We start from the raw sequence: 26,205 nt of genomic DNA, 5'->3' as shown, positions 1-26,205 counted from the left end.
TTTTCCCATGCCTTGTCTTCCTTCCACAGACTTTTCCAGGTGGCTTTGCCAATCCTTTGTCCTGAATTTGGGTTGTTCCCATTTCAGTCTGTGTCAAGCAGACAGTGCCAGTGCCTGGCCTACGTCTGTTGATCTGTCCTGGCTGCCTGCTTGTCTTGGCTGCTGTTTCATTTGATGTATCAAGGATACTCAGCCTTATGTGTGCTATGTGTCTGTTCTGCTTCCCTCTAGATATTATTTTCATGCCACGATTGAAGGCAGGAAAGTAATTTAGTTTGATTTAATGTTTTTAAGAAGTAATGGAAAGCAAAACTGGCTTTAGCCCATGTTATGGTGCTTTGCATCCTACACTGCTGCATTAGCATAAGGCAGCTAGACTTTACAGCCTGTCCTGTGTCCCTCCTCCTATTAATCCAATTACTTCACAGTCATTTATATCATTTTGTAAATGCTAGGGTGAAAGACAGCAACTCTGATAGTAATTTCTTTCCTCTTTAGTCTTCCAGTATGTGCTGGCAAGATTGACAGTGTCTCATAAACTGTAGATAAGAGAGATTTAATTTGCAAGCTAAACTTCTTATTGATTTAAGTCAGCTCTTAGACGCTGCTGATGACTTGAAGAACAGAAAGCTCTTTTTGATCCTAGTGAAAGTGATAAATCATTAGCCAGGCCAAAAGAAGAGTGAACCTGAAGCAGGAAAGGGCCACTATGACGGCCCAGAGTTTATAGTGTCTGTCTGTTCTCCTTGGGAAGCAGAGTCTCCACCGCTCTGCCATTCACCTGACTTTGCTTACAGGCATATCACTAGAGTAGAGTGGAGACCAATAGCATACAATTATTCAACCTGCTGGAAATTATACAATACAAGGAGTAGGACATTTGGAGCCACTGACCTGCTTTCTTGCTTGCCTGAACACTGTGAATTCAGTTTTGCTCAAGAAGGCTACATAATAACAAACTTCCAGAGAAAGTAATTCAATGCTGGATTGCATGAAAGAGATGAAAAACAGTATGAGGAGAGAGGATGCTTGCTGGGCTCATTTAGCTTGGCGAAGTGAAGGCTCCAAGGTGACTTCATTGCTGCCTTTCAGCATCTAAGAAGAGCTTATAAACAGGGGGGAGACCATTTTTTACCCTTTTTTTCTTTTTTTTTTTTTTGCCCAGAGAAGCTGTAGGTGTCCCATCCTTGGACATGTTCAAGGCCAGGTTGAATGGGGCCATGGGCAGCCTGAGCTGGATGGCAGTGCTGCCCGTGGCAGAGATTAGGACTGGGTGGGCTTTAAGTTCCCTACCAACCCAAGACATTTTATGATTCCATGATTCTTTTGAAAGGATAGATACTGTGGCAGTTTGCTGAGCAATGAGAGCCAAGCAGGCAAAAAAAAAAAAATGTTTCTTGAACAGAAAAAGTCTGAGAGTGAAGAAATAGAGAGGTGCTTCTCTTTATATTTATGCCAGAGCTCAGCTGGTACCTATAAGGGAGAGGCCAAAGGAGGCATGGACTCTCCGAGGATGTTATCCGCATCTCTCCTATCTTTTTTGCAGCACTGACAGCTGTCTTGATTCTTCAGCGCTTCCTCCTCAGCTCTCTGGCCTCACCCTGCCTCTGCCTTTCCCATGCTACCAGGCCAGCAGCTTGGCATGGGCATTTGTTTGCCTTCTGCAGGATGCGAAACTCAGATCACCCTCATATGCTGAGAAGCCTTAAACCAGGCTGGAGGTGGTTTCAAAATCAATACAGCTCTAGTTGCAGCTGGGCACAAGAGCAAAAATCTTGTTAGCATGAACCATATCTCTAAGGATGCAAATGAAGGACATAAAGCTGAATATGGCAAGGGGACGAGCTGAATGGAGTTTCTGTTACAGCTTTGAATGCTAATATAATACTGTGTTTTCAATGAAACTGGAAGACGTTTTTTTATAAATGTGTGTTTCCTTGTCCCCTACCATTTTCCAGGGGACAGAGATATTTTCCTTTGCTATGCAGTTTCTCTTAAGGAAAATGAAATACATCACAGGGCAAGTTCTGTGACAAATGGTTTCTGGTCTATTTAGGCACCTCTGCCCTCAATTCATTCCTGTGCTTGTTCATGCTGGATCGAAGAAACTGTACCTTTCCACTCTATTTTTGAAGAAGACTACTTTAGGTCACTTGGTATTTTTTATGTCTAAGTTTCAGAGACCAGGATTAATCCATCTCATTAGCTATTGGCTTGTTAATTTTAAACATTTTACTATTTCAGTCTAAAATTTGAACTTCATATTATCTGTGGTAAATCATTTATTGGTCAACTTCTTAGCGTTGTGCTGAATGTATCAGAAAAGTTCTGAAATTAACAGGTCTGGAATCTGTGAAGGACATGAAGTCCTTAGCGAGCAGACTAGCTTATTGTAGTTATTATTATAATACCTTCCTATTATATACTTGTTAGCACTTAAAATTTTATGTCCTGTCAGAAAGGCTATGTTGTCATTTTAACCTTCTGGAAACCGGACTGAGTTTGAATTGAAAATGACGCTCTCTTTTCCCTTAAAGTGTCTCACATTTTTTTGCTACACGTGGGCAATTATTCTAGAAGAAAACTTGTATTTTATACATAGAACTTTGACCTGAGCAACTGATTTTGAAGCTGATCAGCTATTATAACAACAGTGAAAAATAACTTTGCCTTTGCTTTTCAGAATAAAGTGTGACTTAACTTGCCCTCCATTTCTCTCTTTCTTTCTTTTTATCTAGTTTGAAGAAAACATTCTGGATGCTTGCCTTTTCCTGATGGACAAGGCAGAACTGGAGTTGTCTGGGCGTGGAAACCCAATCAAAATCTGCCGTGTTGCCTCTGCAGTGGTATGCAATAGATGCCCAGGATGTGTCAGAAGTGGCTCTCTAATCTAAGTCAGGCTGGTTTAATGGCCTCTGTTCCCTCACATCCTCACTGTAGCAGGTGCCAGATCTTTTATCCATTCTGACCTCTGGGGTCTGGCACTTTATTTCATTCCACTAAAGGTGGAATCTTTATGTCAGTTCAGCATCCTGAGAGTGGGGCCTCATTGGCATGAAGGCCGCTTTTAAATGTTGCATTTTCATGCATGCTAGCATTTTGTATGACACTGTGCTTATTTTTTGCTAGCTGAGATTATTGAGAAGGCTATTTCTTTCATGGATGGTGGGGCACCATGATGGGTGAAATTTGGGATGAGGAACTGAGAGACTTTGAGATTTGCCTAACCTCAAAAGGGTCTTAAGACTGCAAAGCTGGACGGATCTATGCCTTATTTTCAAGCTTCAGATGGCCTCCTTAAGCTGACACTGTTTATGTGAGGTACCTTAGCTCCAGGAGAATGCAGTAGGAGATCTGAGCTCTTAAGTACAGAGCCCATATAGCTTTCCATAACCAGAATGGAAGTGCCCAAAATTTCCAGAAGCAAAGAGTAGGGAGAAGGCTTCCTGCATCTCAATTCCTTTCAGCTGTCAGGCATCAGGAGTCTTACTGCGTGTAACTGCAGCCCCATCTCTAATATTCAAACTGGAAGACTCATCCAGAATGAGTCCACTCCTGTCTGCCTTTTGGAGGTCTGAACTGATACCTTCTGGTTCCCAGAACAGTATGCTGGTCATTGAGCTATTATCATTAGATGTTCTCCCAGGCCAGCTGCTAAAAGAGTCTCCACAAAACATGACCACTGAAGATGACCCACTTATTACAGCATTTACCCAGACTGTAGGAGAGTTAACTCTTAGATAACATTGAAGCAGGATGTCTAGCCTCTCAGTTAGTGCCACATGATGAATTCTGCGTAACACAAAGTTAAGTAGGATAGCTTCAACAAGGAAGACTGAGATCACCTCTACTTCCCTATTTTGTTTTGGCCTTCTGATCATTTCTTTTACTCTAGACATTAGAAATGTGGCTTCAGACCTCTTGCGACAGAAATAAGAACTGAATGTGATTCCTTTACAATTGCTGCATTAATCACTGGTCTCTTAAATAGTCCCTCATGCAGATTCCCTGGAAACCCTAAGAGCAGAAGAACATAATGTTATGAACCCAAAATGGGCATATGTTTTGAGCCAGTCAGCCATTTTATGTAGGTGGAGAAGTTTCCAGTTGGAAATGTGGGAGTCAGTGGATTTCAGGTATCTGAAGGATTAGGCCACAGCTGGGTTGGAGTTCTGGTCATCTGAAATCTGAACAGCAGTAAGAAGTGGACAAGAGCTATCGAGGCCTCACCTGAGTTCCTTACCCTCATTCCTGTTCAAGATGTTATGTAGTAGAGCTGAGCTTGTCTGGGGTGCTGCCCCCATGCTGTGATTTTTCTGAAGCTCGGAAAGCTCCAAAGCAAACAGAGTTGCCCCTCTTCTTCCACTCCTCACAACAAGCAGAGAGCCTGAAGATCGAAATGCTGTCCTGTCCTTGAAGTGCCTCTTTTCTTGGCATGTTTTCCACAACAGTGAGAGATGGGCACAACCCCTTAACCCTTTGGTTATGACTCTGAATACTTATCTCATTCAGTCCTAAGGTTCACAGGAAGTCGATTTTCTAATTATAAAACAGTAGTTAATCCAGCCAAAAGCTTTTAAATGAGAATTGTGATTTATTTGGCTGGCATGTAGCTGTTCCACATTAACATAATTAAAAGGTACAGAGCGAATGAGCTTTTTGCACAGCCTCAACTGGTTTGGTTCAAATTGCGGCTTGGAGATGTATTGCTCGTTAATGCCTATCAGTATAGCCATTAGTCAGCAAAACTCCATGCTCTGTGTAATCTTACCAAGGGAAAACCTGCACAGAATATTCCTTCTTATTTTCACATGTGCAGGACTGAAGAAATTAGTTTCCACTCTAAAAATAACAGTGGACTGATTCTTCTCTCTGTCCACTGTAAATTGGGAGTGATTGCATTAAAATATCTGGGCTGGTACAGGGAGAAAAACAGATAATGTTAGGAAGGAAGCTGATTTAACGTTTCTGAGGCTTGCTTATGAATTTAAAACTGATCGTGTTTATTAAAAATACATAGCAATGAGCATGTATAGTGTTAATAAAATGTACTAAAGTAGCAACATGAATGCTCATTGTGGTGATTTAATTTCACTATTATTTTTAAGTGCCTGACCTTGATTCAAAATTATTCAGTGATGGCGAATCCACCACGGCCTTTAGCAAGATTGTTCTGTTCATCTCCTACCTTCATAATTAAACATTTCTGTGTTATTTCCAGCCTGAACTTAGCTATATTCAGTCTCTCTTGTCCTATCTTGGTCTGCTGGGTTAAAGATCTCTTTATAACTCAGCTTCTGACACCCCTAAAACTCATTTCCTTTGTCTACAGATCAATTCCAAGGATGATAATGGTGTTTTGGCTGGATCATGGGACAATCTCTATGCTTATGGAGTCCCACCTTCAGCCTGGACAGGAAGTGTGGACATCCTCTTGGAATATTACAGTTCTAAGCAACCAGTGCGATATGGACAGTGCTGGGTCTTTGCTGGTGTCTTCAACACGTGTAAGTATCAGTGAGAAAAGCTTCATGCTGCTGTACAATTCTTACATAGCAGAATGAGCTTTTAGGTTAAACTAGCTAAAATTGTTCCTGGCTCTGTGGTGATCAGGAGTAAATGGTAGAGATACTTAAAAATGCATGGCCAAAATAGGCTCAATAGCTGCACTTCCAGAATGATATACTATTTGTTTGTACAGAAAAATGTATTTATTGAATCACAGAGATTAAATTTGGGGTAAGTTAGTCTTTTGGTATGTTCTCTGTTTCTGTTAGGAATGTGAGATGAACAAGGTACGTAGTGTCTAAATATGCAACTTAAAACTGTTACTCAATATGGGATATTGTGAAGGCATTTTTACCTCAGAAAGGCTGAACATGCTACATGACAAGGGGTGTTTTTAGCAAGACTAATATGTACTGTCCCAGCACCTACGTACTGGCACTTTAAACACTTCCTACAGAATTTTTGAGCCAGATCATTGAGAAAAATTCTGGCCTGTTTTATGAATTATCTGGCATTACAAGGTTAAATCTTAATAAGTTTGCTCAAACTAGAACAAATGTATTCCAGTGCTGCAGCAAAGGAGACATTTCAGGTTTTGAAACTGAGTAAAGAAAGCAATGCTGGGTTGATCTATTTTTTTTTAATTGTTTAGCACTTGCTAACAGCATCATCCCAAATGAATACTCCCTGAACACTGGAGCACACCAAGATATAATAGTGGTAAAGAATGGCACTGTTAATGTAAAAAATACATTTATACAGACAGTGGGGACAAGACATTGGAAGCAGTGCATGTGTAAAAAGCTCTTTGCTGATACAGAGACAAACAGTTCCTTTGCTTATGGGAAAAGCCAATAGAGGAAAATAAAAGTGAGTCTGGCTTAAACATAGTGATCTCCCCTTGAGGCATTTACAGCTCATGTATTTAAGTGTCAGACTGGGGGGGCACCAGATCAGCCTAGGACCAAGGGGATACAGCGGGCATTTTTGCAGGCTTGGACTCTACTTTGCATTAAGTACTTCTCAGTCACAGCTGAAGGTTGAAGCTTTGCTTCTTGTGTTTAAGATGTGAAAAGAAACTTGCAGAAAAACTGCCCATGAAACCTTCAGTTTTTCATCTCTCTGTTACATGTTGCTGTCTTCAGAAATAACATCATACTTTTCTCTACATTGTACTTTTGACAAAAATGAAGGAGATTAATCACCCATCTTCTGCAGCAAAAATGGAAGCTAAATAATTAACATGTTACAAGACTAGGCATCCTTGGGCAGCCCTAGGTATCTTTGTATTTTCACTTTATTTTTGTCTGTCCCGTATACGTATATTTCATTCAATGCATAGTTTTCCTTCTGTCCAGGTAACAGAATTTTGTAACTCATTTTAGTTACCTGAGGTAGTTCAGGAGCTATTCAAAACAGTAGGGACCTCAGAAATAAAGCTCTATTCTGACCACCTATCCTTCTGCTGGCACACACTTCTCACAGCTCCAGGGGAGGATTCCATTTCAGGTTTCTCTGCTTCTCTTTCATATACCTGGAGAGTTTTGTGCTTTGATTTAGGGAGACTCTGGCAGGTACTCTATCCTTTGACATGTGAAATAGCTCATTTTATTTCTGGTGCCGTGGGAGTATCAATCCATCCAAAGAGCCTCAGAGATGTCTACTTCCTTCTTTGCCCGAGGTCGTATGGTCTGTACTTGATACTCCTCCATCTCTGCACAACACAGTGAGTTCAGGAAGGCCCTTGCAAACGTTTCTTATAGATGCAGTTCATCATAGTGACTTTCAAAGGCCACTTTCTCTCGCTGACAGTGCCTCTTCTGTCTGTCCCTATATCCCAAACATACAGACGGCTTCTCCCATTTTTCCCCTGCCCTGGCCCAGGATCTCTGTTACGCGGTATTTTGCCTGTAGGCCTCTGTGAAACTGGGGCAACGCCGTGGAGGTCTGGAGCCTACTGTGTTAAATGGAGAGGCATATTTATCAAGGGCAAAATTAGATTCACTTTGCTGACTACTTTGGTCAAGCCAGAGACCTGGGACTTCATACTGTGAGGCTTACGGAACTATAAAGTTTGTTGAGCATTATGAAATTAAAACATTGTTCAGTGGCTAATCTGTTGCTTAGCCATTTACACGTCCAGCTGCTGACCACTCCAGAGAGAGGACAGCAAAGGCCTAAGCAAACATGCTGAACTTAAAGTATTGTTTTAAGTTGTAATTTGCATTTTTTTTTTCAGCTGCCAATGTTTTATCACTGTGACCAGTCCAGCTTTCCAAGGTTACTATTTTGTAAACTCTGAATAGTCATCCATTAAAAATGCTAAAACGTTCTGAAAAATGCTCATTAATCTTGAAATTGTCAGACAAATTATTTTCAATGAGCCCTGATGGCTCATGTGGCGGATACCTGGGAGCGCGCTTGAATTAAGTTTAATCAATAGGTACATATGGTATTGGATGCATTCAGGTAATTTTTCATCCAGTAACTTGAAATGAATGTGCAGTGCTACTCTGTATTGAGAGTCACAGTTGTGACACTAATGAATATACAAAACCAAGCAGTAGCAGAAAGGGTTGTTCAACACTGCAGCATTGGAACTATTTAAAAATACAGTTTTTGACCAAAATGTTTCCCATCTGCAAAAAAAGTCCTCTGTTTTCTGCAGAACCATGCTGGCTGCTAAATCAGAACCCAGGATCTTTTTTTGAACAAAAGTCACAACATGTCATCTGGACAGGCTGAGATTATATGTCACCCTGTGTCTCTGCTCCCCTCTTGGACTGTGCTCCATGTCTACCAGTCAGGGTGCACCACAAACACAGAAGTTTAGGGACTCACAACTGCACTTCAGATATAGCCATAGCTTTCCCATGTGCCCCAACTTCACCTCTTGTCAACTGAGGGCAAGTGTTGTCAGCTACGTTACAGTAGTTTGAAATTTAGGGGTAGAAAACATATTTTTTTTATCACAGAATTGTAGGGTTTGGAAGGGACTTCCAGAAATCATCAAGTCCTCCTCTTTAAGATCCTTCATGAGAAGAGACCATTGACTCCAAAGTACTATTGCCTAGAAATCAATACAAATTATGTAATGCATTTTGTTCAGACTCAAACTCTGATATTTCTTTTGCAAATAATGCAGTTTTCTCTCTTGTTAGCAATCAGATTCTGCCTTATTGTTTCCTTTCTCCAGACCCCATTTGACAGCATATTCCAAAACAGGGAAACTCCAAATCAACTAGGAAACATTTTACGTTCATCTTCATTTTAGCATAGTCTCTCTTAATTCTCCTGGCTTACTGATAATAGGAGTTCTAATGTATTTTGCATTCCATGGAACCTCAAAATTATTTTTCTTCATACCACATTTGATCTATTCCATCCAGATTTGACCTGAAAAGCTGCCGTGTGGTCAGAATGCAAGAGTATTGGTAACTGGCCAATTAAGCAATTGTATCACTATATATCTTGAATGTTCAGTCAAATTTGGGAACCAAACAAAATGTTTAACATATTCTATATAAAGAAAGATAGGAGAAATTATTTGGGCTGATTTGTCTGAGTTTTCCCATCTTACTCCTATTATTAATATTTTCCTTTACTCATCCTGTTATCTATGAACACAGTCCTCATATTTCATTCCATTTCTATGTTTGACACAGTTCTGAGGTGCCTGGGGATACCTGCAAGACTCATTACCAATTATTCTTCTGCTCATGACAACAATGCCAATTTACAGTTGGACTTCTTTCTGGATGATGAAGGGCAGGTGGACAACAGATTGACCAAAGACTCTATTTGGTGAGTTTTCCTGGCAAATGACTTTAATATGCCAACTATATGCATAGTCAAAAACATAACAAGAAATGTATGTGTTTCATTTATTTCTCTTTTCAGTAAAGAATATTGCTAGCTTGCAGAAAACACAATGAACTGGTGATAGGATGATGAATTTGAAGTGCTTGTCATTTAAAGAGACAAGCTGTAGGAGATCTAAGAGATCACTACTAATATTACCATTCAGTAGTGTACATTTCAGTGCGCTGAAGAAGAGTTGACATGTATTTGTACTCCTTAGGGCCAGGTAGGTTCCCAGAATGAGAGAAGGTGGTAGATTGTGCACTTCCATCAGTTTTGATCCAAGTTCAAAGAGATACCTCAATATCTACGGAAAAGCAAACTTCTTGTTTTACTCCCACCTAATTCTTGCATTTGTAAGATGTTTTTTTATGTTTTGTACATGCAGTCAGTGTCATAAATGAGTGTTTTCCCAAATAATTCCAGTTTGGTTGAAAAAGAAGCAAGCCAAACTATTTCACGTTACTGAAATGCTATCACGAGATTTATAAAAAGAAATGTTCCTGTGAACAAGAAATGGACTACCTATTATTTTAGAGAAGACAGTCCTCTACCTTTCTCCTCAAACTCTTGCTGTCTCCTTTCTGACAAGAGAAGTGTAGCACATATTGATTATATGCTCTCTTCAGTAAAAATTATGTGAGGGTTATCGGGCCTCAAGCCTTTCCTCCTCAAAGTGAAGCAGTGAATGTGACCTCTGTATATATTGCTATATTCAGGAGATACTTGTCTTATTCAGTGTTAATATACTTGATTTGTGTCAATGATACCTTCACCTCATCAGCATAGCTACTCATCAGCTTGTTTCATTAACAACTTAATCCCTGGAAGTCTTTATGTTAAAACTTTAATAAATCCATTCTGTGGTGATGAAATGACTGAACCTGTTGCAGTAACCTCCTTATGTAATTTCCATAATCTGTTACCAAGATGCAATTTAAGGAAAGCAATTAGGTTCATTTACATCTGAAGCCTGTATCATAACATTACAGACAATAGGAGAGGCTGCAAGGTACCTCTGGAAGTCATCCAGTCCAGCTCCCTGCTAAAAGCACAGTCAGCGACAGCTGAATTTGCTCTATCGCCTTCCCAGGGATCAAAGTGAGACTGCTAATTTGGTTGTTCCCTGGATGTTGCTGCTTCTCTGTCTTGAAGAGAAGGATCATATTTGCTTTCTTAAATTCCTCAGGAGCCTTCCTCTGTCACCAAGACCTTTCAAAGGCAAATGTGAGTGGCCTCACAGTAACATCAGCCAGCTCCCCTCACTGCTCATAGGTCCATCCCATCAGGTCCATTGAACTTCTGTGTGGCCACAGAATTTGTTCGCTGCCATGTTTCAGACTCTTCACCATCTTATCTCTTCTTCTACACTTCTCTTAAGCTGACCCATGAATCAACTCTCACTCCGTTTTGACATTTCCTTGTACGTTCCTATCTTTTCCTTTCCCAGCTGTTTCCCATGGCTTCTGAAATCAGTTCCATATTTTTCCGTTCTTTTAGGGCAGAGACAGATCATCTGAAGTCATCCTTGCTCTATTGAAATCCGTACTCAACTTCACAACAGCATTTCCTCCTGCCCTCCTGCTTTTCTTTGGCTTGATTACTTTTTGAACTGCCTTGTTCATCCCTTTTATCCTCCTGATGCATTTATTAGTACATGGTGCACATCACCCTTTGGACATAAGTTAATATATGTTCCATACCTTTTTTATTTCTCCTCTGTGTCCTTTCTCTTCATTACTTTGTAACACTCCGTGGTAGCCCACATGCAGACTTTATATGGCTTGTGTCTTAACCTTGATTTTATTTTTTGAAGTCTTTTGTTACTTTCTGTTTTTTGTTTTGTTTTATTTGCTTTAAGAGGACAAGCTCAAGGTACTTATAATGATTTTTTAAATGTATTTCTCACTTTTATTTATAATCTCTTGCAAAGTGGTAACAAAGCTATTTTTCTTTGTTAATATATCATTTCTATTGCCTCGTACTGCTGAAGCTGATCTGTTTTCAGGTTTTAAATACCCTCAGACTTGAGGAATACTTGCAGCCTGGATTTTTAGTCCAATCAATCTCTGAGTGCGTGGCTCCTTGTGAATGCTATCTGACATTTATTTTTATTAAAGAGCTTTTTCCCCCTTGAGATAGGAAACAGCAACAACAACAAAGCACGTAGACAAAATTACACAGACATCGCAAAAAGTTATTTTTATGAAACTGGCCAGATTTGGGACCCATCAGTACTGCTTCTGTCCCCTTACTTTGTTCTCCTTGTCTTTCTTAATGATGATATAAAGACACTTAAGGAATACTGCTCTTGGATGGGAATCAAGACTACTCCTACTGTGAAGTCCAAGCAGAATGGTGTCAGTGCCTCAGCAGGACTTGCTTGGAGTCACCCATACTCATGTGGGTTCACCCGTGTTCTGTGAATTGAGCCCTTCCAAGACCTCTGCTCACCCATTCACTTCCTGCTCACTTTTCTCTCTGTGTTATCAGTGTCTCTCTCAAACTTCATGCCCAGGATTATTTGCTAATGAAAGAGCAGCAACTGTTTTCGGCATGTGCCTGCCTCATAAGCAATACCAAGTACCCTTCTTAAATTGTCTTCCAGGCATAATATCTACCTGGTCATCTTTTATTAATTTCCCCATTGCTTTGTTTAGTCTATTCGTAATTATCTCTGTAAATATTTAATGGTCACTACATTGATCTGTGTAGCCATTCTTGCTTTCTGTAATGTCTCAGGCTTGCTGTAGAATACAAGAAGTACAGATTCAATTTAAGAAATTGTGGCTGCAGAGCGAGCTCCTCAGTTGTGCTCACTTCTTCTAGAGCAAATTTTCTGCCGCTTTTTGGAGAGGGAAATGTTGTCCTCATCCTCCTTTCCTTGACACTCATGTGCCTTACGAACAACATATTTCTTTTCATTCACATTCAATGTCTTGATGTGCATTTGTTATTTGTGTGGCAGCAGACCTAGAGAAGTTGCTGTCCTGATGTGCTCAACACTACACAAATAAAAAACAGTGAGAAAAGTCCTGTCTCCTGGAGTGAACAGAGAAAAATAAGATGCCGCATTATCTAATTACGGATTCGAAGCAGAGCTGCCATTTCCCCGTTGTTATCCCTTCTTTGATTTTATCATCTTTCCCTCCTGCCTGCTTTTCAGATTATTCTTTTTCGGAACACAAAGTCAATGACACATCTGAGTTTGATTCAAAGTGGACTTTCAGGGTAGGTATTGTCTCTCTCAGCTTTCAAAAGCCCACCTGCCGTAAAGTGCTCCCCCATCCTCAGGTAGCCCTCAGGTGAGCTCTGTTAGCATGATTCAGCATTGACTACTCTCAGCAGCATCAAAAATTCTCTGAGTGTGCGTCATTTTCCTTGAATAATTCCTTTTTCTGTGGTGGTGCTTCATTAACACTCCTAACTGACAAGTTTTACCCTGATCCAAGCTTTCATTTCCACTTTGAAACGTCTTGTTAGACAAGCCTCAGATCCTTCCGACTCTGCTATGTGGCTGGTTTTCACCTATTATTAATGAAATGGTCAGAGATTAACAGTCCCCATTCCTGTTGCTAATATCACTGTGTGTGCTAAGGGCTATATCAGCAGCTACGCTGATGTAATTTTATTCATTTCTGCTGTAGGATATGTATAATTTGAAAGCAAAACTGCCTCTTCTCTACTCTTTCTTTCTCTTTTTTTTTCTTTTTCTTTCAGTAATGAAATTCAAATGCTTTGCTGTCTTTATGTACAACTCCCATCCTACATGGCCTTTCTTCTTTGCTTGTGCTCTCCCTGCAGCACAGGTAACAGTGCAGGAATAAAGTCACAAGATCCATCTTGCCTACTCGTTTGAAACTTCCAGTTCACATTGGGATGATGCTGTAGTATGAGGCCTGCCCCGAAAGTAATGCCTCCTATTTTATTATGTTGGCCCATGACATCAGACGTAGATGTCAGTGATGTGACAGTAGAGGTTGGACCTATTCCACAATATTCCATTATATTTTGCTGCCATGTGGCAGATGGCAGCAGAGTAGTAGTCTGACAAATTGATGTCTGACGTGGAAATGGACAGGAAGAGAAGATTTGGAATTAAATTCCTCCATGTAAAAAAAAGTACAAAAAGAATGCACCATTGACATTTATCAATGCTTGCTGAATGTTTATAGATACCAAACAGTGGATGTGAGCACAGTGAGGTAGTGGGTGGTGTGTTTCTGCAGGGGCAACAGTGAAAGACAAGGCACATTCTGGATGGCAATGCACAACTGTCACACCACAAAATGAAGAGCTCCTGTTCATCAGTGGTGAAAATGCTCATCTAGTGGTGATGACTGTGTTGAAAAATAGTGGTTTGTAGCTGAGAATTCGCTCTACTAAATAGTGTGATTGCGCTCATTGTATCTGTTGTAGTTTCCATGGAAATAAACAGGAGGCATTACTTTTAGAGCAACCTATCTCTTTTTGCTGCACATCCAACTAAATAAAGGCATTTCAAGCCTAAGCACATAGATTAATCTTTCTGATAAATTCATCTTCCAGTGATACTGTCCTATCCCTAAGGCATCACCTGTTCTAGGAATGGTCGTTAGTGGATTTCATGGAAAGTTGTACCTTCTTGTAGTGTAACCTCCCTCACTGGTCTGAGAGACAAGAAATTCCCAATAAAGATAGTCTTACAAAGCCTGTATTTTTCTCAACCAACATGGAAACCAGCTGAGCATAATTTTTTCAGCCACGAAAACAAAGCTACACACTATATTCTTGAATTGATCCTGAAATAGAGGTACCAAAGCTTCAATTTTACTAGTTACAAAGCATACCAAGTTTCAGTGGCTTGAAGAATATTCAAAGCTTGCATTTGTAGGCATATTAAATTGGAGATGTCTTCCACTGATGGAAAGGATTGTAGCCACCCTGAGGTCCATCTTTAAGGACATCAGACTGGAAAGAGATTGTAATGTGGGTAACTCTCCATATACCCCAACAGTCTACAAGCACTGGAATCTTTTCTCAGTTATATTTGCATTCAGCACACAGTAGAAGAATAAAATCTTCTTCAACTTGCAGGCAGAGATCTATAATGACAGACTGTGGCCTTCAGATGTTAACTAATAGTCATCAAACCAATAGACTTAAAATCTATTCTATAAAAAGAGCAGACATTTTCACCCTAAATTGACAGGTGTTGTTATTGGAGTAATGACAAGTCACAGATTTGTTGTGGTATTTCTGCTTCTTTCCAAGAATTTAGTATTCTGATCTCATCTCCTTTCTAAGGAACTATCATTGCTGGAATGAAGCTTGGATGACCAGACCCGATCTTCCTGTTGGTTTTGGAGGATGGCAGGCTGTTGATGGTACACCCCAAGAGACCAGTGATGGTAATACTGCTTGAAGTCTTCCTTAGCTCTCTTTGCAGTGCTTGAGGGTTGTTGGGTTTTTTTTTGTGATAAATGAATAGACTGCAGCTAAGCCAGTGTCAGCACTTGGACTGTGAAAACCCCCTACACCAGATAACCACACTCATTTGTGCTCAGGGCCTTCTCCTGAGTTGTTCTGAGCTCCAAAATAAGTCCTTGTTTTAACACCGCTCATGGCATATGTGCACAAAATCCTGCATGAAGATGGTCTTATGAGAAATGTAGTTCCACTGCCAAAGGATGGCTTCCAAATTTTTGAAGAACCTGTACAGGAGCCTGATCAAATGAATTCCCTTTCATTATGTGTCAGCCGTTCAGTACAGCCCTTGTTAAACTGCCTGAGCTGCAGGCAGGAGAGAAAACATGAAAAGCCACTGCTGTTTCTTCCCAGTCTTTAATTTTGCAATTCTTGAAAGACATTTTTCAGCAGATTTGCAGTGATATCTTTCTCAGTTTAGCTGATCTTTCCCGAAACTACCATATGCTTTAACCAAAACCAACCTTAACTGCATTTTCAACCAGTTGAGACATTCAGTGGGTTTCACGATACCATTCAGTTACCAAGTCATTAGGTAGTTTCATGCTTGAGTCTTTGTTGTTTGGGGGACAGCACAGAAATGAAGCTTTGAATTTCTCACTTAGGAGTCCTGGTAAACTACTGAAAAGCTTCACCAAACCCAAGGATTATTTCTCTCCTTATCTCTTTTCCCCACAGGTATGTACAGGTGTGGCCCAGCATCAGTTCTAGCCATTAAGCATGGTCATGTTTGCTTCCAATTTGATGCTCCTTTTGTCTACGCTGAGGTATGTTCCTGAAAAATTTTTGTCCATTGAGCGTTATCTGTGGGGCAGTAGCTGAGACAGAAGAAAGGGCTCCACTGCAGTTTGTAGATTAAGAAGTTATTTGACATACTCACTGCATCAAAGTCTAATCTCATTATTATATTTTGGCATGCAAGCCAGTAGGTGTGATATGGCTCTAATAGGTGATATGGATTTCTCTAATCTCAGCTCACCAATATAGAAAGCAGAAAAAGTTGTTCAGATCAAATTTCAGTGTGTGGTCATCCGGATTCCAGCTATGCTGGCAAATGAGTCACCAGCTCTAGCTACTCATTCTTGTTAGCTGTGACCTCCTTCTCAGGTAGCCAGCAAACCTGGTTATGTTAAGGCTTCATTGCTTATTTCAGTCAAAATTAATGTTGTGATTTTGAAGACATCATGTTCCTTTGGGCTGCTTTGGGTCAGGGAGTGCTCACATGGGCAGTCTGACTGACAGATCTGAGAAGGTTGTATCTCCATGAGGAACTAGGGAACCTGGCCCAGTGTTTTAACCTCTTACCCCACCAGAGTTGTGCCCAGGACTGCAGCAGCTGTAGAGCAAGTCTTGCTCAAATTGAGTTGTATATAGCTTAGCACAGAAGAGAATAAGTACATTTTATCTATGAAGCACTCTCCTCTGGAATAAATCTTTTGATGTGAGGAATGTGTAATCCTGCTCCCCAAGTCTAAATGATATTTCTGTAGCTTACTCAGGTTTACTCTGACTGATGTTCTGGGGTTGCATATAGTAAAATGCATCTAGTAATTATTGTAGAGTACGTCTAATTTTATACATGGTATTTCAGTATAAATAGTAGGACTTCAAATCAATGCAGGGAGAGTAGCCCCATAGAAAGAGATCTGGGGGTTCTGATTGACAGCAAACCAAATGTGAGCCAGCAGTGTGCCCTGACAGCCCAAAGGGCCAATCATCCCTGGGATGCATCAGGCCCAGCACTGCCACTGGGCAAAGGAAGGGGTTGCCCTGCTGTGCTCCATACTATGCTTTCACACTTCTAGCATTTGGGACAGATCCGAGTACCACAGCATAAGGAGGGCATCAAACTGTTAGAGAGCATTCAAAGATGGTGAAGGGTCTGGAGAAAAAGGTGTATGAAGAGCGGCTAAGGTGCCTTGGTTTGTTCAGTGCAGAGCAGAGGAGGCTGAGGAGAGACCTCGTGGCAGCCTCGTTGGATTTGAATGTTGGATGGTCCTATGAGGATCCAGAAGTATGGAGCCAGGAGCTGGACTTGATGATCCTTGTGGGCCCTTTCCAACTCAAGACATTCTCTGATTCTGTGATTCTATTATGTGATTGTTTTGAGAGGACTTAAAATGGCTTCCTTTGCTCTCTTTACTTCCATATATCTCAATCCTTTCTCATTTGATTTTATAGGTGAATAGTGATGTTATTTACTCAAGAATGGGAAGAAATGGATCCCAAGTGATAGAAAAAATTGACACAACCCATATTGGGAAGCTGATTGTGACCAAGGGAGTTGGAAGTGATGATATGGTAGACATTACTGAGAACTACAAATTCCAAGAAGGTAACCTGAAAAAGAATGGGACCATGCCAACATAGGTTTGCCTGAATCAGATCTTGAATTGTGAACTTACAGACTTCTGGCACTTTTTCCACTGCATGGAAAGCTGCCAACATGCCCTCTGGAACTCTCTCATTTCTAGCTCCACCAGCCTTGCAGATGTCTTGATAGGAACACAAACTGTTTGCTACTAGAAATGCTTCATACTGAGTAAGCTGTGGTCAAAACAAAGAGCCATCATGGAATAACTTGAAGCATACAAAGCAATTCAAAGGTTTCTATACAGTTGTTTAGGCATTTCTTATCCAGGCCTGAGAAGGACAGATGTTTGCAAAGAGTAAATCAGTGTAGCTTCATTACTATTAACTAAGCTATATTAATTTATTGGGTATAGCTTCAATCTTCAAGACCATCTCAAATGGAAGTTGTAAAGATTTAATATTAACTTAGCCACATGAAAGTTCACAGTTCTCATCCATTAATTTCAAGTGCTACGAATTGTGAAACACGCACTTCTGTGAGTGGGCTAATGCAGTATTCCTGGTTCTCTTATTAATTTGATTTTCTTTTATTTTTAGGCTCAGCAGAAGAAAGACTGGCTTTGGAGACAGCTGTAATGTATGGTGTTAAAAAGCAAACTACACAACCGAGCACATATCAGCCACAAAAGGATGTTGAGATGGATCTCCAAGTGCAAAACGCAGTCCTTGGCAGTGACTTTAAAGTCACTATAATATTCAGGAACAAGAGCCGCAACTCCTACACTGCTACTACATACCTTTCAGGCAACATAGTGTTTTATACTGGTGTCACAAAGAGTGAATTCAAGAAGCATTCTTTCAGTGCAAAACTGGATCCTCTTTCATGTAAGAGTCGCGTGGTTGTTTTCAAACCTACTAACCTTATTTCTTTGTGTCATTAACTGTCATCAACATCTCTAACCATGGAGAGAGCCAATTCTAGTAGCTAAAACTAAGATACTCTACTGGGTATCAAGAAGCCCCGATTCCACCATCATTTAGAGCTGAGGCAGTTTTCTTCAGGCTGTTGCTCCCTGCATAATGCTCTCCTACACTGGGCTGCACGACTGATTGATTCCAAGTACAAATCTGGCTTTGGAGGATTGAGTGTTTCAGGCTTTGTGTATTTAAAGTGATCTAAAAAGTGCACCTATAGCTAGACTACGCTACTATGCTGCAGGGGCACTTGTCAGCTGGGGATGCACTCTGAAGGTGACTTATCTTCCTTGTGTAGTGTTTGCTTTTCCCAGTGCTTTCTGGACTGTGGTGGGGAGATCATTCCTCCACCTGTTCATGAGAAAAATTGTTCTGAGGGTCCTAGCTCACACTGCTGAGGGCAGGAATTCGCACTTCCCAAAGTAGGGAAGAGGGATGTTCTCTTTTTTTTTATTTTGGTCTTAACTGACCTATGTCCTTTCGGCCACAGCAGCCCCATTTGGAAAGCAGTCAGGAAGTGCTGAGGATCTGCCATTCTCCAGTTCTATGGAGCAAGCTGGTTGCATAGCCCTGGTTTCTCCAGCAGCAAGTGTCTTCAAATCACTTGTTTTTCTGGCAGGCCTGTGCGCTTAGTTCAGTGAGTCCAGGTCAGGAAAAGTAATGAAAACATGCTCTGAAGCAAGCTAAGTCTGAGTCTTAGACTCTTCTTGAGTTCCCTACTGAGACAGTAAGGAACAATGATTTTGCCTTCTTGATGCTGCTACTAGGCAAAAGCAATTTCTGCTGAGTACAGTGGGAGTGGCAGGATGTTGTAAGCCCATAGGATGGATCTGGTGCTTGATCACAGCCATTCTGGTTGACATCTGAGCATTCTCACCTGTCTTCTCTGTCTTGTCCCAGTTCAAGAGGCACTGTGAGTCTTCTCAAAGAGGCCAGGTTTCATTTCAATGAGAAACCTCTGCGGAATCACAGTTCCTACTGTGTCTTGAAGCAACCCTTATGCTTTCTTCCTCACTTTATTTATTTACTATTAATATTTACTAAAACTGCATATTTTGATTTGGAGCTGATTAATCTCCATAAATTAGGTGTCCATTTACAAGGATTTGCATTTTGAAAGTCATTGAAAATTCCACCTCCAGGCTATAACAGAGCTCTGACAGCTGTTTTCTAACTCCTCCAAATCATTTGCAAGGACTTTGGATATGGACTGCCTGGGTTGCACTGAATTGTTCTGATGTTCTGTTCATCAGAACCTATCAAAACACAGTGTGAGGTTTGAAATTTCATTGCATCAGTTATTAAATATTTTATCTGAAATACTGCAAAACTTCTGGAGATTTGGGTAAGCACAGTAAAAAGATCAATTTCAACTGCTTAGTCTAAATTCCACACCACTTCTCTAACAGGGAATTCAGCCATATCATAGGAGATGTGTAAATATCGATTATACTTCTTGTCTGTGCTTCGTGCTTGCTTTCAGGACTTACAGTGAAGTTAAGTTCTCTTGCACTAAAGGTATACATAAGTTATTATCACCCCAAATATGGCTTCTCTAGTGTTTTGAGGTTCGTCTATCTCCTCTGCTCAAGAAGTGAAATGAATAGGTAATGTTTTAAGCATCACTAAGCTTCATTGTTCATTTTTTCTAAGTAAATTGTTTCTGAAAAGCTTCTTGAAACTGCCTTGTAAGCTCTAAATTGACCGCTGGTGAGTGAGCACAGACTGGAGAAAGGCACCTAAGAGAATGGAACATGCATTTTCATTTTATTTTATGTGTATACAAAAAGTGTGTGTCCTTACTGCTGCCTCTGGCCAAGGCAAAATGTTTTAAGGTATTACCACTTTTCAATGTGGAAATTAGCTCACCATTTAACTGCAGTCACCAGCTCATAGAGCTCTTTGTCCAACAACAGGTCAAAAAAAGCCCCCAAAACCCCATAACTCTCACAAGTTATGTCTTCTCTGAAGGTACTACATAAAACCTGAACATAAATCCTTTTGCCTTTTCCTTGCAAAAGAGTACACATGCAGGCAGGAATCATGTCTGAGCAGATGGGCAGTGTGAAGGGAGGCAGCTGAGCGAGCACAGTCTGTCAGAGGTGTGTGGTAAAGGGATACCTCCTGAGGCCCTCAAGCACAATTTGTAGGCTTCATTCATGCCAGTAAGTGTATACGTATCTGGAGGTAATACGACACTACAGTATAATAAAGAAGTGTCAAAAGCATTCTTCCAGACTGTGATATTAAAAGAATGAAGCAAACTAAGTATTCAACCAGGAAGTGAATGAATGCATGATTTTCAGGGTAATGATTAAAGGAATTGTGTGGGTTGAAAACATCTTTGAGGATTTGAATAGCTTAAACCTTTCAGAGCCTTCAAAGGTGCTCTGTATTCAGTTATATTTAGTTTTCTTCTTCCTTTTTCTTTTTCTTTTCTTTTTTTTTTTTTTTTTTTTGAAAGGCTGTAAGGCAGCTTGATTTTGTGTCTCCCTTGGCTTTCCTGGGTGCTGAAAGTGGTACTGGCACCTTACCAGCACAGCCAGTGCTAAGGAAATGGAAGTCTATTATTCTTTCTTTTCCCTGCAGTGATTAAATTTAAACAGAAAAATTCTTCTCTCCTTCCACTATAAAGCAAATTCTACTGAGATTGTAACTAATTTATTTATTTGTTTGCTTATTTGTTTACCTTGCACGGATGAGAAATGCCTTGCCTCATTTATAATTTACAATTTGGGGCATTATGGGAATTTCTTTTAAAAGAGATGCAAAGTGAGACGGAGCTGAGGAGAACATCAAGTAAATTTGAAGCTGGCCTGGTAAATCCAGCTCAGGTGGTTACTGAGGAAATTACTCTGAAACCAAATCAGGAACCTGGTTTTGATATGAGCAGATCACAAGCATGAAAAGGGGTGAATGCATTTAACCAATTGAGTTCGATTATCTCAGTGTACCATGTCACAAATGTGATACAAATGATGGATAACAATAATAATTATAGTTAGCAGATGGGAGATCTTGATATGTTTACTTGAGTCATACTGAACTTTTTTAAAGGCAAGATCTCCAGATCTATATATTCTGCTTGGTCAGTTAGCGGATCTGCCTGTCTGCATCACATTCTAACACCACTGTTGGTCTGGGAATTGCAGTTCAATATGGTTACATTAATGATTCCCTGCATCTCAACCATCTAGCCCAGGGGGACTTGTTCCTTCCGATAATTATTGTCAGGAAGCGCATGAAGGCTCTCTGGAGGGCATGCTGGAGACAGGAGGAGTCATTTGCTAAATGTTGCATGCAAGCCCATTACAGGACAAAGGCAGATATCCAGACATGTCCTGGGGAGCAGGCAGTCTCCCAGGTAGCCTGCAAACGCCTAAACATCTGCTCTGGTGTCTTCCTTGGTGGCATCTCTCTGCAGGGAAGAGAAGCAGAGAAAGCTTGGGAATAAAGGGGAAAAGCAAAGATTTACAAGGGCAGCACTCAGGACTTGTTTTAACCTTTGTGTCCACCAGCTACTTACTGCCAGTGTTGCTTCTCACTTATTTTGTGATAGTGCCTGGGAACCTTCAATAGTGTCCTGGGCCTGCGGTGACAGGCAGAGGCAGAAGCTATGCACAGACCCAGGCATTACCTCAAGGAGCTCGCAACTTAAATGCAAAGAGAACAAAACATGAGAGCAAATAATGATGTGAAGGAAGAAAGGTAGTTTGGGCAATAGGAGAAAGTCATTCTTTGGTGCTGGGTTACCTTTCTCCAAGGTATTCATGTAACCACTGAACATGATGAAAGAGTTCAGATGCATTTTTTCTTTTCTGTTTCTCCCCTCAGCTAGTGCTTTCGATGTTATGATCACATCAGCTGAGTATCTCAGTGACCTGCTGGACCAAGCCTCTTTTCACTTCTTTGTGACAGCACGGATCAATGAAACAGGGAAGGTTCTGGCTATGCAGAAGGCAATGGTCCTGGAAATTCCCACCCTGAAAATCAAGGTATCTCAGGACTGTGAAGGAGATAAGTGATCATCACTGTGTGTGGGCTGTTTGTTGACTTCTGGGACAGCGAGCTGTGCATGTGTGCACGTTAAACCTCTGGTTTAACATGAACCTTATAAACAGCTACCCCTTGGAGTGTATGAGAATGTATATATCTGTTACATATTGCACTGAGCAGCCTACACTCAAGTCAGCATTACCTGTAGAAGAGAGCTAGAGTGATCTCAGTGGAGGAAGGAGAGGAAAAGATGTGAGAAAGCAGGAGAAGCTCAAAGAGTGAAAGAGAGATTATTTGCTTAAGTCACTCAAGTCTTCGAGTACTTCAAAAGTATTCTATTTAAAGCAGTGTGATACAGAGACCTCTTGCTGAAAAACAGAATAATGCTATTGCTAAGGTGAATTCGCTTGGAAAGTTTCTTCACTTTTTATGGAAGCTTCTTCCAAACATGGATGGGTGGTCTGCCTTTGGAATGGTACTTTCAAAGTAATGCTTTGCTGCTGTCCTATGAGGGTACTGTCAGTAGGGTTTTAAACATTTCTGCAGTTGGAGGCATGGTACATCTGAAACTAGAAGTGTAGTGACTGATAGGACATGGACTCTATGCTGCATTGCAAAGACTGTTTCAGAAATGGTCTGATAAGGATATTACTATTTTCAAACTGAATTTTTTTTTAATTGAGTATTCCAGAGACAAGATAGACAAAATAGGTATTTGAAGTAGTGTTTATCTAAAAAGTAGAGCTCTTTCAATTCAATATTTGAACAGAACATCTCACACAGGATCCTCTGTTTCAGCTTCAAAACGTTTATCCTCCCTGCTCTTATGAACAAAGGATGATTAGTATATGGGATTTGCTGTTGCCCAATAACCACATCTTCTAGTAAAACTGAGTTTGTCTCCTCTCTACTTCTTTTTAATATGTAAATACAAGAAGAAAATTTAACAGCTGAATTTTTTTTAAAGTATGCTTGTATGTGCATGTATACGTATGTATTTTTTAGGAAAATTTGCTGTATTGCTTTTTTAAGAAACCTGAGGAAGCTATCTCCCTCGTTTTCGTCAGATTTCTTCATTGAACATGTTTGTCAAACTGGAGTTCTTAATGGGAAAGTAAAGGAGAAGAATGAAAAGATTCTTTCCTTTCACATCTTTGGATACACCTTTGATCTTTCTCTGGTTGTCTAAGGAGACTGTCAGAGTTAACAGTAGAGGAAATTACATTTATTCTAGTTTAGCTTGACACCAGATTACAGAAGTAATCTTGGCAAATAGAGGTCACAATCTCAGTTACATGTGTGGGAATTCAGGACAATTTTTAATTCCCTCATGTATCAATGATCTTCAAACATCTAAATGGGCAATTGAAATAAGGAGGACATAAGTCCCTTAATTGGGCTAGAGCTTCTGAATATGCCACTTTTTTTGCTAATTCAGGTGGCTAAATGCTAATCAAGCACTTAGCTGTAAGCGTCTCATCTGTTATCCCAGTCAATATATTGGTATTTGTCATGGAGTGATCCCTTAGACCAGAGTCTTTCCAACTTTTTATAACTGCCAGACTCCTTAACTATTTGCAGGAGGACCGCAGACTCCATCATAGCATTTTAGTTTTACTTAGAAGTTACTTCTTTTTCTTAGCTACCTTTCTCAAAGCCCTTTCAAATCTTTTGTGGACCCACTAGCATCTACCAGTTGTAAAATGAAAATCCTGCTGGAGCCATGCACGTCAGGGCTGGCAGGGAGCCTGGGGAGAGGGTAGAATAAGGGAGAATGCCTGTGTTTATCCAGTTTCTCCCCCACTTGGACCTCAGGTCCAGGACAGTGCAAGCAGATTTCTACTTTTCCTATAGAAATGAGGAATTTCTACCTGTTGATCCATCATGGGTAGAAAAAAAATGGGTAGAAAAATCTGTAATGGTAGAGTCTATGGGCCCATCAAACTGTTTTCCTCTGGCTAGACGCTCTCTGCTTTGTGTTCTTTTGCTACATGCTCCATTTCCCCCTCTCTCTTTCCTTACAGGTACTGTATATTTAACCCTATGGATTTCACTGTGGGGCATTTTATTGTTATGAGCTTGCAAAGCTTCATCCTTACTTTGTTCTGCAGACTAAAGGCGAGATGGTCGTTGATAGAGAAATGTCTGTGGTTGTGGAGTTCACCAACCCTCTGAAGCAAACCCTGGAGAACGTCACACTCCGCCTTGAGGGCCCCGGTGTGCTGAGGACAATGAAAAAGGAGTTCAGGTATGGAAGCAAACAAAATGGCCTCCTTCTTGCTCATGGGATGCAGCTCACAAGAGACTCCTAACTAATGCAGTGCTGAGTAATTCGGACACTCTCTTTACTTTAAAAATCAGTACATAGGGGAGCTGTAGGTCTCAACCTATAAGTCAGGAGTTACGTTGTCCTTTGTGCAAAGGGGGACCTGTGATTACATTTCATCTGTTCAGCACCAGTGTGGGAGAACTGTGTTGTGGCTGGAGGTAGCTGCTAATGCAGATAAAGTATACTCTTTCACTGCATTACAGAATTCTTAGTGCTTGACAATAGCACCTACAAGTCGCTATCACTGGAAGACAGATTTATCAGACACGTGAGGTTTTTACTGCCCCTCACTCAGTGTGTGCAAATCAACTCCAGTGGTGCTCTTCAAAAAGGACTTTTCTTCACTCATGTTAGTCATGCTTATAGAAGATGTTCAGATATCTGAGATGATCTTTACAAACTTAATGTCAAGACACAAAATGTGTGCTGTTTGCAGTAGAGCCTGCTGAGATAGCTGTGGTGGGTACACAAGCAATTCTTCCTCAGCTGTGGAAAAGGAGAGGTTTCAGTGGCTTTCATTATACACAGTTGTGCTTCACACTGACATGGGAGTGCTTCTACATGAGCAAGTACTTTTCTAAACCCTCTTTCCATTTGAGTTCAGTGTTATAAGATTGTCATTAACCAGGTTCCAGGATATATAACTGGATCCTTGGAATATTTTGCAGTCATTGCTTATTCTTGGACAACCTAAGTGATGCTATCTATCATTACCTGTGCCGATCATCTCCAGGTCTGTGCAAAAGGAGTTTGAAAAATTGCCTGTGCTTCAGCAGCTGCGTAATTTCTCAGTATTATCTGCAGCCAGTAGGGGAGGTCTGAGCCTGATGGCACCTGGGCCAGGGATAAAGAGATCAAAACCAGTCTCTAGAGTGGAGCTGGACAGAAAAATGGCTGTGAAAGGGCATCCTACTGTGCTTGCATTGTGCACGTGTTATGTCACAGATGCTGCTGAACATGACTCAGCACAGTCCACAGGAGTTACACAAGTTGCAGCAGTAGCCCTCCTTGCTGCACAGCTGTTCCAGCCCCCCTGTCATTCTGCATCCTTTGTGTTCCAGGAGAATGCAGTGGGCTGTTCTCACCTTCAAGGATGCAGAAGTTGTTGTCAGGTACATCAAAGGCACAGAAGTTAGGGAGAAGCATGACTCACAGAACAGACGTCATTTTCCCTCAAGTCACCATGTTTTCCCCTTTGCAGTAGTGCCCTTGGCATCATTTAAAAATGGAAATGGATCAGCTTAGTCATTTTAAAATCTGTGATTTAACTTCTCTTAGATGAATGAAGGCTGCAGGTTATACACACAGAGGACGGAGCAGTGAGCAGTTGTAGTTTATTTAAATAATAATCACATTTGCCTCCATGCATTCGGAGTGATAAATGGCTCCTGTGTGTGATGGCTCAGCATATTACACAGAACCATTCATCACTGAATTCTCTCTCAGGAAAATCGGATTGGGGTGGCTTTACTACACTTGCTAAGGGAATTAAACCTTTTCTGGGCCTTTCCTCTCCTTCCACTTTTTCCATATCCATCAGCAACTGTCACAAATGGGACTTGCCTTTAGCAATTGTTTGTGGGGATGAGACTTTTGACCTCAATATATTTTTAGCATAGCTTTTTTATATCATATTGGTCACTCCACAAAACCGATACGTGTGATCCAGTTGATACAACATTATTATGAGTATGAAGTCGCATGGGGGCTTCTCCCTTCGTTGTTCACGAGTCATATTTTGCTATTAGCTGGAGGCA

General features: G+C 40.7%; 1 protein-coding gene across 9 annotated transcripts in view; it reads left to right on the top strand.

Annotated features, from left to right (window-relative positions):
* F13A1 (coagulation factor XIII A chain) overlaps positions 1-26,205 on the top strand; it is a 191,927-nt gene that overhangs the window by 161,409 nt on the left and 4,313 nt on the right. For 8 of the 9 annotated variants that reach the window (XM_042808748.1, XM_042808749.1, XM_042808747.1 and 5 more), the window contains 9 exons: positions 2,739-2,846; positions 5,333-5,507; positions 9,174-9,312; positions 14,656-14,759; positions 15,514-15,602; positions 17,017-17,170; positions 17,746-18,033; positions 21,958-22,118; positions 24,231-24,367. In XM_042808748.1, the coding sequence (XP_042664682.1) occupies positions 2,739-2,846; positions 5,333-5,507; positions 9,174-9,312; positions 14,656-14,759; positions 15,514-15,602; positions 17,017-17,170; positions 17,746-18,033; positions 21,958-22,118; positions 24,231-24,367 (1,355 nt within the window). Of the gene's footprint in view, positions 1-2,738; positions 2,847-5,332; positions 5,508-9,173; positions 9,313-14,655; positions 14,760-15,513; positions 15,603-17,016; positions 17,171-17,745; positions 18,034-21,957; positions 22,119-24,230; positions 24,368-26,205 lie in introns of those variants that run through there. The other variant, XM_042808756.1, reaches the window with a different exon arrangement.

The sequence above is a fragment of the Centrocercus urophasianus genome, unplaced genomic scaffold (genome assembly GCF_019232065.1).
Source record: "Centrocercus urophasianus isolate 14NV4802_14NV808 unplaced genomic scaffold, USGS_Curo_1.0 seq_11, whole genome shotgun sequence".
Lineage (NCBI taxonomy): Eukaryota > Metazoa > Chordata > Aves > Galliformes > Phasianidae > Centrocercus > Centrocercus urophasianus.
This window is presented reverse-complemented; position numbering and strand designations above follow the sequence as displayed.